Here is a 14,923-nt window from a genome sequence, read left to right as displayed (position 1 = left end):
CACATGCCTGGTCTGCACAGGCTGTCCAGCTGAGAGCAGACTAAGAGGTCTCCCTGCTGGCACAAGCTATTTGTGGAGGAGTACAGCAGGGGAATGTTTGCTCCAGGTGTGTTCAGAAACTTCCAGTCAGAGCTCTCAACACAGCATGGAGTGTCAGTGGGGGAGGAGGCAAACAGCATCTGGGGCAATCAGGAATGCCAGGGTGGACATGGGCTAAAAGGTACAGGCTCAGGGATGACAAAGCAGAATCACAGGCTGGAAATCACAGGTTGGCATCTAGGTTGGAAAAGATCTTTTAATAACATTGATTCCAACTCCTCCCCCAGCACTACCAAGTCCTCCACTAATCATGTCTCCAAGTGCCACATCTTTAAATCTTTTAAATTTCTCCGGGGATGGAGATTCCACAACTGCCCTCAGCAGCCTATGCCAAGGCTGAATAACCCTTTCAGTGAAGAAATTTTCCATCCCCTAGACCTGCCCTAGGGCAACTCGAGGCTGTTTCTTCTAGTCCCTTGTTCCTTAGGAGCAGAGCCTGACCTCCACCTGTCTGCCCCCTCCTGTCAGGGAGTTGTGCAGAGCCAGCAGGTCCCCCTGAGCCTCCTTTTCTCCAGGCTGAGCCCCTTTTCCAGCTCCCTCAATCACTCATTGTGCTCCAGACCCCTCCCCAGCTGTTTTCTTCTTTGGCTCCAAAGGCATCCTTCAGGCCTCTCTGACCTATTGAGGCAGTCAGACAGGAAACAAATGGAATGTGGGCTGTACCACAGCTGGTCCCCAACAGCTCCCAGCTCGTGCTCTGACCTTGTGCAAGCAGGAACTCCACAGTGCCCAGGTGTCCCTCGGACGCTGCCATCATCAGCGGCGTCCTGCCCTGCTTGTCTGCCATGTTCACATCGGCGCCGTGCGTGAGCAGGAGATCCACGATCTGCAACAGACACAGCCAGGACACAGCTGACACACGGAGCCACAGCTAAGAACATGCCAGAGCCAAGGAAGAGCAGAGCAGACCCCACATTCTAAAAACTCCCACCCTCTGGGAGACCTCTGGGATTGCTGAGCGGATGACTAAGGATTATAAAAAGGGAGGTATAAGGACAGGAAAAATGTTCTTGTAAGTCGTGAGCATCCCATTTGCTTCTCAAATGGCGAGATAACCAGAGAAGCTGTGGCTGCCCCATCCCTGGAACTGTTCAAGGCCAGGCTGGATGGGGCTTGGAGAAACCTGGGATAGTGGAAGGTATCTTTGCCCATGGCAGGGGGATGGAATTAGACTGTCTCTTAAGATGTCTTCCAACCCAGACCATTCCATGATTCTATGATAACAGAGGACTTAAGCCAAGCTGTCTGTAGCCAGCCAGAGCTGGGGGGTGACAGAAGCATCACAAACACTTATTTTTGCTCTGACCATTCCCCAAAAGAGCTGGCGCTTGTCTTCTCCACGCCTATTCCAGCAGGACGGAAGGGATGGCCTGACCCACCGTGTCTGGCCACCCCAGGCCAGAGCAGCGAGGACCCCACTGACCTGCCAGTGGCCCTGCCTGACGGCGCTGAAGAGCGGGACGACGCCGCGGCGGTTGGGCTGTGCCACGGCGGCGCCCTGCTCCAGGAGCAGCCGGCACACCTCCAGCTTCCCGCGCCCCGCCGCCGCCGTCAGAGCTGCACGAGAGAGGAGAGCAGTCAGGGGAGCGGCCACACGCCCAGTGCAGCGCTCTGCTAGCCACAAACGGGGCTTCCTGCTGGATGCCAAAGCCATGGGGACCGAAATGCCAAACCGATCTTACGGCAGGGAAAACGAACAAAGAAAATGGGCCGGATCGGTACAGTGTCAACTCCTGTCATTTTAGTTACCTCAAAGGTCAACTCTTCTAGAAAAGTTTACGTAATGTCATCGAACGAGGCTGCTTGGGACAATCAGCTCTTATTGTTTTCTGCAAGTCACAGTGAAATGGGATGAGAACCTCAGCAAGGATAAAATAATCTACAGGAACTTGCAACTGAGGCTCAAGGGGTGTCCTGAGGTTAAAGTTGTGACTGAGGTTAAAGTTGTGACTGAGGTTTAGCTACAAAGAAATGTGATCACGAATGTGTTTCTGCTTTCCCTGCTGCCAAAGCCATGGGCTGTGAGGTGACTGTATCTGAGTAGGGACACAGTATCCAGAGAAAATACAGGTCTTCAGGTACTTGAGGGGACCTTCTGCAGCCTGTCATTGCCTCATCCCACCATGACTACAAGGGAGCAAGTGAGGGATCAAGGAGGCACTGACAGATCCTGCTAGCCACTGATGTCAGTCACATTTGTGGCTTTCCTTTGTCCAAACAAGCACAGAGCAGCGTAGTCCAGATGGAGGACTTCTATTTTCCATATCCCACTTTAGTCTGTAGATCTTTGAAACCAGGGAAACAACTGGAAAGCAAAATAAAATGGATTTGTTCACCTGTTTTCCAAGAAGAACACGACTTCTGGGCTTTGTTTTTGGCCAAGGCAGATCCTACCAGCCAGGGAATTTGTGTAAACCCAAAAATATCTTTCATTTTCATATGCTCATGATATTACAGGTGGGGAGAAGCAACACCTGAGAGCTCTCTCCCTGACAAAATGTGCTGTTAACTCAGGAGTGTGGTTGAGTTAGAGACCACACATTCAATCTGAAAATAGTTCCAAGTTCAGGACCTGCCAGTGACTTGTCTCAGTATTAATTTTAGACTTTCTGGTTCCTCCCTCTCCCTAACTTTCTGTGCACTTCAGCACTGGCTCCACGTTCTGCTGCTTCTGGTAGGAGTTGGAGCAGAAGGTGGGAGTCTATTTCTGACTGATGTCGCTTGTTTTTTCTTTGAAGTACATTTCTGTGGGTTGGCTGATTACAAGGTGTTGATGGGTTTCCAACTGCAACACTGTTAATGTTGAGGGATTTAATTAATTCTCAATTCTCTTCCATATTGTGGCTGAATTTTCTTCTCTTGGGGCTGAGAGACACCAAGAGTTAAAAGAAAAATCATTTTGCTGCCAGAAGCAGAACATTCTGCAAAATCTATAATCAGATCCATGTGGGTTTTAAACGTAAGCTATAAATATAGAAGGAGGCAGAGGGATTGGCATGCAGGGCTGCTGGGTTCTACTTCTAAACCTGCCTGCACTTGAAATGTTGCAAGTTAATTTGAGGTATTTTACATCAAAATTACTTATGTTTGCAACAATGAAAATATTGTAAATCACTCCAGTGTTTGGTGTTTGTTAGGAAATATTCTTGAGAGAAGACTTTAGTGAAACAGGATGATTTGATCCACGATTTCTCTACTTTCCCTTGCAATCCCTTCTGCCTGCAGTGACACTCTTTCTGCTGCTGTTCCTCAGGGTCCAAGCAACTGGTGTGGGTACGTGGCTCCAGCCTGTCCTTGGCAGCTCCAGCTCAAGAGAAGCTCAAAAGCTTCTGAGCAGGCAGACCTTGCTCGTCCAGGAGGAACTAAGGAGGATGAAAATGGGCTGGTTTGAAGTTTTGCTGTCGGCTGGAGAGCTCCCATGGCCCAGCACAACCAAGGTGAGTCCACTGAGCCCAGCCACGGAGCAGCAACCAGGCTCCTGTGCTGATAAACAGCAATGTTCATTTTGCAGCTTCTCCATGAGGACTAGTGCCAGAAGGACTACTCACCGTGCATTAACCAAATCTTGGCACAAACACCACACAACAACTGGTGTCCTTCTCAAAACAGCCCAAACAGAACCTGAGACTGGGTTCAGGTGTGAATGTGCTCATCTCCGACCAGTGAACAATGTGAAGCCACCTCCCTGTTGCAGGGATCTGCAACAGTGTTATTCTGCTTCTGCTGCTGTGTTGTCTTGTAGAAAAACAACTTTATCTGGAGAAGGAATCACTGAACTGCTCCCATCCTGCACATGTATCTGTTTCACAGCCCGGCAGCAAGACAAACAGTTTGATGGGAGATGTTTCTTGCACCTCCATCTCTTCTGGAGATAACATAAGTGACTCAGACACTTTTCTGCTGGGTTTTGGTATTAGTTTTGTCCCGGGGGAAATACTCCATCTGGAGTTGGCTATAGTGTGCTGTCAGCAATTCCTAAACTTATGATGTCACTTGGCACTGCCATTTGGATGATATCAGGCTGATATCATCGAGCCAGGCACTCGGCTCTGCTCTGGAAGACGAGACATGAGAACGAGAATCAAAACCCAGACAAGCCAGGATTCAGATTTTCAGAGCAGATAACTATTTTTAGGTGGAAACCTGCATTTCTCTCCAAATTTATTTAAACTCTCTTTTACTTTTGGGAAAATAATAATAATAATGCAGTTATGTGAAAGAGAGTCTTGAGTTTCTTATGAACTTACAGACTTGTTTCATGTAGACAAAAGACTGCTCAGTTTGATGGTTGGCTCATTTTTGTTCATTTTCCCATCTTACCTACTACCAATTTTAATGTGTAAGTGCATAGTCCTTTGAGATGGCTCCCCAGTTTGTGTATGATTTGTCAATCACAAATCCACATTCCCAATTGTCCCAGTTACTCAGAACCCCCTCTCTGATAGAGAAATTCCCAGATGTCTGTTTAGTCCAGCTTTTGGCATTTTTGGGGGCAGAGGTGTGGGACAACAGAGATGGAAACAGGCAGGCTGGGAATATCAGAGCTACCTGTTGGGAAGGGAAGGGAAGCTACAGCTTCTACAGAAATCACCTGTCTCTCCCCAAAGGCTGTCAAAGCTGTTGATCTGTGCTCTCTCCACCTCCTCTTCATCTTTCTCTGGAAGATCGAGCAGGTAGGAGACGATCTAAAACAAAATGATGTGTCAGATCATGAACTGGAATGTGTTATACAGGAACTGCTGACACCATCACACGAGCTGCTTGGAATACACAGAGGGGAGGGAGCAGCCTCTGCCTGGCACCCTGAGATCAAGGAAATGTTTTTCCTGAGATTAATCACTGAACCTGCTGCCCTGTACAAGCAAAAAAACCCAGCCAAGTGTCTTGATATGATGGCACATGATGAGACTTGGTAAGGGTCAGTTCTGTGTAACTGTGCCTGTTCTGTTGGAGATGACCTGGTGTGTGCAGTGGATGCAGCTCCTGGAGGAGGTGAGGCTGAGAGGAGGTATCTGGTAGGAAAGAAACTCATTCTGAAGAAAAGGAGAAGGAACAGGGGCTGCCATGGGTCGCTGGGGCTCTGTGGGTGGGACCAATGTCAGTGGTGGGCCTGGCACTGGGTTAATGGCTGGACTCAGTGACCTTAATGGTCTTTTCCAACCTAAATTATTCTATATATCATTTTCCCCATCATAAATCGTTGTCAGGATGGCAGGAGGAAGCTCTCTGGCTCTTCTGTCCCTTGACACACAGTCCAGAGCTGTGTTCTCACACGCCCCACCTGCACTGGAGGAGCAGGGTAGGCAACGTGCGTCCATCCCCCTCATCCCTGCTTAAAAGTTTATTCCAAAACTTCATTCTGACAACTCAAAGGCTTGTTATGCTTCCTCTCCTGGATGTCTGCCCAGACCACAGGGGTCTGTGAACGCTGGGATGGGACAGGGAGGAAGAGCAGGACAGGAGTGCTCTGCACTCCACCTCCAGAGGTTCTTTGGTGCGTGGGCAGGAAAGGGCCAAGCCCAGGGTCCCTCCCTGCAGAGGCAGAGCAGCTCCTACCTCGGTGTAGCCCATGCTGGCAGCAGCAATCAGGGCCTGCTGGATGGCGTGGCTCTTCTTGAACACCCCCTGCTGCTGCCCAGCCATGCTCCAGTCACACTGGATCAAGAACTTCACCACCTCCAAGTGTCCCCTGAGAGCAGCGTGCACCAGGGCACACTGCCCGTTTTTGTCCAAATGATCCACCTTGAAAAGAGATGAAAAAATACAATTAAGCCAAATCATGAGCACCACATCTTTACTTCTTCAGAGTTTCCAATCCTGGCTTCAAAATAACGCCACATGTGCAAAATGTGCATTTTCCTGGTAAACTATCACTTCCATGACCAGAAAACAAACATTTCCAAAGCAAGGTCCCAGGCTCTGGCATTATCTTGGCCACAAATGTTTGCTTTGGGGAAGATATAATTACTTTTTTTAGGTTACTTCAGTTTTCTTCAGACTCAAAGACTCCAAAAATATTTTTTCCTTTGTGTCCTGAAGTCCAGCATAAAAATTTTCTTGTGCATTGAAATCATACACACTGGTATCTCCTTTAGCAATATCTACAAGAGTAAAACCAGTTTGTTTTCCAGGTATCAGTTCTTTTGAGAGCCCCAGAAGTGCCTCAGCCTGCAGTCAGACACTGTAACATGAACCCAGTGCAGGCACAATCAGTAGGAATTAGACACAGTGCTCGATAGTCCTGGAGGAACTTATTTGGCTGTATTTTGGGGCATGGTTTCCACTTGATGCCTGAATACATCAGCTGGGATTTCTAGCTACTATCCCAACAGGGATAACTGGAGAACACAAGGAAGGCAGGACAGTTATCATCCTCCTGCTGGCTAACCCTTTCTGTGCTCTGTATAATAGAAATAATTATTATATTAACATAGCTTTACTAATATTAATTCATAGAATTAATAGGGACACCTCCAACTACCCCACGGTGCTCCAAGCCCCGTCCAACCTGGCCCTGGGGTGGGGTAGCCAGGGCCTGACCACTAGATTACAGTTATATAATACATATGAGAAATATTTCATATATTATAACACATCTACATTAATGATACATCAAATTTCTCCTTTCTCAACTCCTGCACTAATCAGTACTGTAATTTTCTGCAAATATCTCAGTCCTCAAGCTACACCAAACTGTGTTTTGGGTATTTCCTCAGTACTGTTAGGGATATTCAAGGAAAACTACGAGTGGCAGGATTTCTGTCACTAAACTCTCTCAAAATATCCAACAAAAGCATAATTCTTTTTTTCTTTCATACCATCCTCACATTATTACAGACAACACAACCCAGCAAGATCTAAACAGTCCCTCAATCATCCTGACATCCATACCAAAACTACACAAACCCCTATTTTGCCTTTTGAACTGAAATTAAAGATACAGAGAAACCACAAATTGTTTCCAGGAGGCTCCACTTCAAAAAATCAGCATAATTTTCTTCTTCAACAAAGTATTTCAACTTGACTTATTATATACAATTAAAACTCCAAACACTCATCACAAAGCTAAACAAAGAGAATTTTTCTAGGACAAATCTGATGAAAAATTTTGGAAAATGTGTCTCAGGGAGGTATTTAAAGAATGTTTTGCACTGAAAAAGCAGTGTTGCCATTTTAACCTTGCGAGGTTCAAGGACTGCTCCAGAACATCCTTCTGCAGGTCACAAGGCAGCCCCTACCCCAGACCTGAATTCCAGACACCAATCGCTGACTCTCAGGGGCTGCTGCCAATGCGGGACTTTCAAAGCCACTACATTTTAGCAGAAAAAAACAGCACCAAAAGCAGGAGGACGTTTCCTGGCAAGCGCTCCACGTGCTGCCTGCAGGTGCCCGGCAGCCCTGAGCAAAGGAGCTGCAGTTTGGCGAGCTCGGGGCCCTGGGGCTCCCTTACCTTGGCCCGTTTCTTGCACAGCAGCACCACGATGCTCAGGAAGCCCGCGGCAGCCGCGTAGCCCAGCGGGGTCAGCCCGCTCTCCGAGGCTGCGTCCACGTTGGCCCCAAACTCCAGCAGCAGAGCCACCATCTCAGCGTAGCCCAGGTGAGACTGCACGCACAGAACGGGGGCGTTGTTCAGAACTTCCGTCCGGTAATTCACATTTGCGCCTCCCAAAATCAGCAAGCGACTGACCTGTGCAGGGAGGCAGGAAGGAGAGCTGAGAAAGGAGCAGAGCCCTCGGCACGCCTCCAAGCGAACAGCAAAGGACATAAAACGCCGAGCAGAACCATGCGCCCCTGAGCTGGTCCCCTCTGGTGCAGGTGGAGCAGTTTAAGCAGCTCCCAGGTGGTCAGGAAGTGCTGTGAAGGGTGCAGCCACGGCTCCAGTGAATACTCTGCACGGTCACTGCCCATTGCTGGAGCCTCTTGTGTGAATTCTGAACCCCCAGCTCTCCCCCTCCAGTACCTTTATGTTCGGGGTGTAGAGATTCCTCAGAGATGCCAAAGCCATTGAAAGACCTTCAGTACTGTAGGAGATCCAAAGCCCTTGCAGGATGGAGGAAGATACTCCAACTTTTTTACTCAGACCCTGAAAGAGAGAAAGGAACTTAAATCCACGCTTACAAATCTGGTCAGTTACACTGGGCAGATCCTCCTGGGTCTCTGGACTTCAAAGGAGTTTCAGGACAATAATGACTACACACAAGATAATGTGATATACTTGCTGTATCTGACCTTCACAATCAATTAATTAAGCTTGCAGAAAACTACTTGTAAAGGTAATGTAGCCATCTCCAAGGTCTAGGAACGGCAGGATTTAACTGTGGGTAACCAGATCCATTCAACACCTTCACAAAATTCCACGTTAAGGAGCGCAGATTGCTGCTTTTTTTCTTTTTAAAGTACATAGTATCTGCTCACAATAAGATAAATTCAGGAACTTTCAATCACAGCCTGCAGCAGTATACCCTGGTATCTTGTACCAGATTGTCTCTAACTTTTTTAGTTGTCCATGATCAGGTTATACATAATATATTGAAGGTCTGACATATTTTCCATCCCTAACTGGCAGTTAAGCAGGTTTCTCCCTCCAGTGGAAGGAGCCATAATTTCCCCATAGCTGACAGATGGGAGCCAAGAGCTGGGTGGATGAGCAGAGGGGTGGGAGGGAGACTCCAGCAGAGCCCTGCCATGAGCATGCCCTGAATGCTGCCATGCTGCTCCTGATTGCCCATGAACGCCTGCTGATTCCATGGAAACTGCACAGGCATCTTTAACTGCATATTTAAATCTGTTTTGATATGCAAACTCTGATTCCTGCTTTCTTGCAGGCCAGGTGGTCACTTCCACCCCTGCAACACAGCAGGTCTGGTTTGTGTGACTGGGACTGGGATGATGCTGGTAGAACAAAACCAGCAGCACGAGGTGGGATTTCTCTGAAGGAAGATGTGTGGGAATCATCATCATCCCAACCTGTGGCTGGACTCAGCTGCAACCTCTAATTCCAGTGTGTGAAAGGTAATCTGCAGCATCGCCATAGCCATCAACAGATTTGTCACTTGCAACGGTTTTATCACCAAAAAAAGCAATAGATTAGACAAGCTCTTATAAATAACAGCTCCACGTACTTGTTTCCTTAAAACTCAGGGAGCTAAACCAAGAAAAAGACCTACTTGTGTTGAGGGAAAAAGAGCTCAGGCTTTTGAGCCACTGTTAAATGCTGCTTTTGAAATGACACAGTGAAGGACATCAGAGGTCAATATTAAATTTCATGAACTCAGGATGGTGGAATTGGAAAGGGAAAGCAATTTTATAAGAAACTGTTAAAATAATGTAAAAATAGTTATACTACTATCAAGCCCACAAATAAGCTCCCTGAATCACCATCAGAACCAAGGAAAAGGGTAGATACTTTGAGAATAGCCCTCTGAAGATAATCACAGATGCTACAGAAATCTTAACTGTTGCATTAGAATATGCATATACTTAGATATTAGTGCAAGACATAAAAGGTGACATTTATCCTTTCAAGAAAAAGTGCACTCAACACCATTATCATTCAGTTACCATTCAGGCAAAAGCCTGCCCTATTTCCCATTTTCCAGATCACATCTTACTTTTCTAAATCCCTCTCCAGAACTGTGGAGCAGAGTGAGTCCTTCAGCAAAAACAAATCCCAGCTTCTTACAACATCAAAATGCCATCAGGGGTTCCCACTTCACTGGGCCCATCCAACACGAGACCAGTGTATGGCCTGACAGTTTGAACAATTTTGCCAGCCCCCACAACCCCAGTGTTCAAACAGTTGTTTTTTCCCGTCCTGTCTTGTATGCAAGCTGTCAGCATCTTTAATTTTTACCTGATGGCCTCCTCTGCTGTTTGGCCATCAGCACCATACAGAATCCCAGAATTCCAGACTGGCTTGGGTTAGAAGGAACCTCAAAGCCCATCTCATTCCATCCCCCTGACACCTTCCACCACACCAGGCAGCTCCAACCATCACCTGCTTCTGTATTACTGACATTTTAACTAATCTAAGATGAAATTAAAGCCTTCTCTTTGGCTGATTTGCAAAACATATCTCAGCCTGAAGTTTGGGTCCTTTTGTATCACAACTGCACATTTCTCTTTGTGCCCTTTTATTCCGTGTCAGGCTTTTCAAGTTGGCTTTCTATACGCTCCTGTTAAGACTGGCAGCTGATTTAAAAGACTAAAACATTTGTACTTTTCCTTTTTTTTCCCCCCTGAACGGTTTGAGGATGTTTGTGTTTAAAAGATAAGACAAAACTATCATATCTTAGCCAGCAAATGAAGATGGGAATGTGAAAATGTCTTCCCACTCACATGTCAGGTCAGCACTTTGTGTCTGTGCATCACTTGCTTTTTTTGCACTTGGAAATTCCAAGAGTTCTATCATCACCTTGCTAAGATATCAGTGGATTCAAACTAGGAAGGATTGGAGAAGGATAAATACATTTTTTGCTCTGTTTTATCAAAGTTTGCCTCTATACCCAGCTCTCAGTACTCTCTGGCTGGACAAAATGCTTTAGCTCTAGTCTAATATTCTCCTGGCTTCCTGATGGGTACATAAAATGAAATTATAATGGCACCAGGCCTCCATAAATATCTTCAAAATTAGGATCTTAGTGTCTGCAGAAAGATCTTTGTGTCTGCTGCTGTAACATGGCAACTTGAGGAAAAACACCCTGAATTGATGACCTGACATGCTCCCTACTTGGCAGAACGCCCATGGCCACACTGGTAATGGCTTCAGCAAAAGATCAGCCCGAATGAAAAGCCTGAATGGGAAAAATGCTTGTTTAGAAACAAATACAGGCAGTAACAACTGGCAAAGAATCTGTGCATGTACTCTTGGAAATATTGTCTTTAAATTCTTTAAAGAACGCTCGAGCCCTTAAATATGGTCTGCAATATTCCAGCCCACTGCCTCCTTCAGAAACCAATGCAGCTCTTGTTTCACTCCGTAAACACTCACAAATTCTCAGTAAACACTTGTTAAAATAAGCAATGAAAATAAATCTATTCAAGGAAAAGCAAAATACTAAGTTACAATTCCTAATCCAGCTAATTCAAACCCTTTCAAAACTTTGTAGTACTTGTAAACAACATTTTGTTATGCTTTATCCTTCGCTGTGACATTGGTCATCTTGCAGTGTTGTAAACCCAAGGATTTTGCTGAGTGATGAGGAACAGAAGGCTGGAGTGACATTTGTCACATGCTAACTGGCATTTTCTACTATTGTAAATATCACTCAATTAAACCTGGAATCTATTGGAAACTTATTCACCTAATGACAATTGTCATTTGCTCAGAGTCTGAATCTCTGTTATTGGTTCCTACTATGGACATGTGAAATAAAGGTTTGGAACCAGATTCAGATGTAAAAGGCAGCTGAACAGTAAACTCAGGGCTGAATTTGGCTTTGGCAATGTAACTGGAAATGTGGAATTGATGCCCTGAGGGCTAATGCTCCAATCTGGGCTCTTCCCTTTGGCTCCAGCCATCGTCTTCCCAAACAAGGAGACTTTGCTGCTTCACCTGGTGGTCAATCTGGCATAGGAAATACAATAAATAAATCCAACAGGACTGACACAAGGCAGAAATCATGTTTACTCTAGGAACAGAAACCTGAGTGCCAAAGCCCTCAAGTCTTCAAAATCATACAGAGACCAGTTGAAAATACAGCTTTGTTTTTGCTAGTGTTAAGCACCCACAGGTCCTAACAGTTGTAAGAAAGTCTGAATTTCCTGTGACCTTACAAATCCACCCTCTCATTCCCACCTTCTGGTGCCTGGGCCAGCAAGAAGAATGCTACTCAGTTTATGGGTCATGTTGATACTCACATCCAAGTTTCCCTTTCAGTTACCCAGGTCTTAAATGTCTGTGTGAAGAGTAAGATGGACCAATCAGCCAATTTCAACAACCATCAGGTTTTCCTGTTAAAACCTAAATTTTGCATTAGATTCTTCAAAACTGCCCCATTTAAAAGATTGCCTTTTTTCTAGATGCTGCTACAGGAACTCATCTTTCAGGGCAAGAAGCATTTTATGGCAGAGAAGCAATTTTAGGTAAGGAGGCTATCTGCTGAATTTACAGTCTGAAGGAGGGTTTAATTTTAAGGATTTCTTAGATACCACAGCCAATTTTCTAAAGCTCACTTCCACACCCTTCAGCAGCCTCAAGCACTCACACTTCTGACACCAACCCCACCACAAGACAGACTGAGTGCTGCCAGTGCTGCGGGTGAGGCTGGTGTAAACCTTCACTTGAATTGCTGTTACCTTAAAAATATGTGCTTTGAGAATGTGATGTCCCAGTTCAATGGTTTGCTGTCTATTTAATTTTCCTTCTTGTCGGGAAAACCAGAAGGCAAGTAGTGTATGGCCACTCCTAAAATCAGAAAAAAAAGTATGTTATTATTTGTTATTACACCAACAAAACAACTTTTGAGGACAAAAATCCTAATCCTTCAACCACATGCAGCTTTGGGAAACAGAGCTGGCTGAATTCTCACTTGTAAACCAACAACTAATTGCACCCTTTATTACTGGTGATCACTGACAGCTGAAAACCCCCCAGACATCAGCAGACAGCAAACAAAACTTCAAATCTATTTTCAATGAGCAGATGTAAATTTATACACACCAGAGTGCAATGTCACAAAAGTGGAAGTGTTACTTTTATAGTTATTTTGCAGAGGAGAACCATATTTGCAAAGTATGTAACTAACCTGAAGTCACTAGAAAATGCCATATTTAAAATATCCACACTTTGAAGAAACTGTCCTTTAAATGACACCTGCACTCACTACCCTGTGTGAAACAACTTTATTTCTTTGTAAAACTCCCTCTAAACACCTTCCTCAGCTTTTCCAGTAATAAAGATGCTTCTGGCAATGCCCTGCAGATTGACAACCACAGCAAATTAACTCAACTACACAAGTTCTGTTTAAGGCAAAAATATAATAAAGCAGACAATAACTTCTGTTTGTAAAGGTGATTTTTACTGACATTTTTAAACCTTTAAACACTTATATATTTTCATGTTGTAACACTGCAAGTTCAACACGGCTGAATCTTGTCAAAGATGCGAGAAGATGATTCTCCAGAGACACACGGAACACACATGATGCTGAAGTGTGAAGTTTTAATACCATTCCTGTTCAGATCAGCAAATACCTGCTCCTGCAGGTGCCCCAGCACACGTGGATGCCACAGCAGGAGATGCAGCGAGCAGGGCAGGAGCCAGAGATGCTCCACGCTGCGACCTCAGAGGTCTGTGTGATTTTTTTTTTTGGTTTTACCAACAAAATTATATTCTTCCTTAAGCCCCTGGCTGCTCCCAAGGGAGTCTTTTTAAGCCACTTCATTTCTGGAAGTACATAAAAATGTGACTGCACTAAAAGCAATCAAACCCCTTCCAGCCAAGGAAAATAAAATATGATATCAGCTGTGGCTTTAAAAGGGCTTTTAAGGACAGGAAATGTTATTAGCTCATCCCTGTCTGGTAAAGCAAAGAAATACTTTGGATGGCCAAAGATCTAGTAAATATTACACAAGACAGAAGCTTTCACAGCACAGGGGATTTACCAGCTCATCCCCATTCAGGGTGAATTACTGTCCATCTCAAAATAAACTCAGAAAAAAAAGTGAATGACTTGTAATGCCCTGGTTGGGTTTTTTGGCAAGGTGCCCCCTGCACCCTGGCAATGAACCTCCTTTTGGACTGGGAACACATGGATTTGTGTGAGCAGAGCCCAGTGATGCTCTGTCAGCCCTCATGGTGCTGGGAGGACAGGAATGTGCTGGCTGGAGGAGTAGGATGAAAAACAAAACATAGGTTTTTATTGACTGACAGTGCTTTCACTCTTAGGGTGACTTGGCCATAAAAAGAAATTGAAGAAATCTCTCTTTTTTTGCCTGTCAAGCTGCTCTCCACACCTTGGCCTGGCACACGGCCCGTGCTGGGATCCCACTGCTCCAAGCTTCCCCTGACTGGAGGAAAAGCCTCTCCAGATGGTGACTCTGCCCAGCACAACACAGCTTTGGTGCTGAAAATCCACCACAATGCCCCAGTGCACAGGGCAGTGCCTCCAATCCCATGCCCCTGTGCTATGAGAATTCTCCATAAAGCATCAACAGAAGGGACAAAACAGAAAAAGCTGGAACAGAAGGGCCCTGAAAGTGCTTAACAGCACCTTGAGTTAACCCCAGCTTGTTGCCTTGCCTTCCTTTGGCTCTCCCCCTCTTTGGAATGGGAGAGAACATCAGGTCTCCTGTTAGAGGAGAGAGATAAATGCTTTTGTCATTACACTGGTTAATCTCTGGGAATGTCCATGAGAAGGAAGGAGAAACAGATCAGAAGGAAATAAGTGTCTAGGAAACACAGCTGGAAGTCAAATGGAACAGCAGTTGCTGGATTGAACTCGGCCCCATCCAGCCAGATTATGAAAACCTGGAATTGCTGTAATACACTCAGCCCATCCCAGTAAATCATCAGATTCACAGCACTTCGATGGCTTTTGAGGGGGGCCAAGGTGTTCACCTCCACCTGGAGACCTTGGACAAGGGTCTGGAGTGACAGATCAAGGGGGAACAGCTTCCAAGTGACAGACAGCAGGTACAGATCAGACATCAGGACAACCCTGTGAGGGTGGGGAGGCCCTGGCACAGGTTTCCCAGAGAAGCTGTGGCTGCCCCATCCCTGGAAATGTCCAAGGCCAGGTTGGACTGGGTTTGGAGCAACCTGGTCTGGTGGAAAGTGTCCCTGCCCATGGCAGGGGTGGGGCTGAATGGCCTTTAAGCTCCT

At 45.8% G+C, this 14,923-nt stretch overlaps 1 protein-coding gene across 8 annotated transcripts in view; it reads right to left on the bottom strand.

The window, feature by feature from the left end:
• The window catches only part of TANC2 (tetratricopeptide repeat, ankyrin repeat and coiled-coil containing 2), a 165,359-nt gene that overhangs the window by 15,473 nt on the left and 134,963 nt on the right, over positions 1–14,923 (bottom strand). For all 8 annotated transcript variants that reach the window (XM_088179585.1, XM_088179584.1, XM_088179590.1 and 5 more), the window contains 7 exons: positions 12,397–12,505; positions 8,060–8,182; positions 7,550–7,786; positions 5,656–5,841; positions 4,691–4,784; positions 1,523–1,656; positions 802–925 (listed from right to left, as the gene is read on the bottom strand). In XM_088179585.1, the coding sequence (XP_088035711.1) occupies positions 802–925; positions 1,523–1,656; positions 4,691–4,784; positions 5,656–5,841; positions 7,550–7,786; positions 8,060–8,182; positions 12,397–12,505 (1,007 nt within the window). The remainder of the gene's footprint in view (positions 1–801; positions 926–1,522; positions 1,657–4,690; positions 4,785–5,655; positions 5,842–7,549; positions 7,787–8,059; positions 8,183–12,396; positions 12,506–14,923) is intronic.

This window comes from Sturnus vulgaris, chromosome 27 (assembly GCF_052056855.1).
Source record: "Sturnus vulgaris isolate bStuVul1 chromosome 27, bStuVul1.hap1, whole genome shotgun sequence".
Lineage (NCBI taxonomy): Eukaryota > Metazoa > Chordata > Aves > Passeriformes > Sturnidae > Sturnus > Sturnus vulgaris.
Note: the sequence above shows the minus strand (reverse complement) of the source record. Positions and strands in the feature narration are given on the sequence as shown.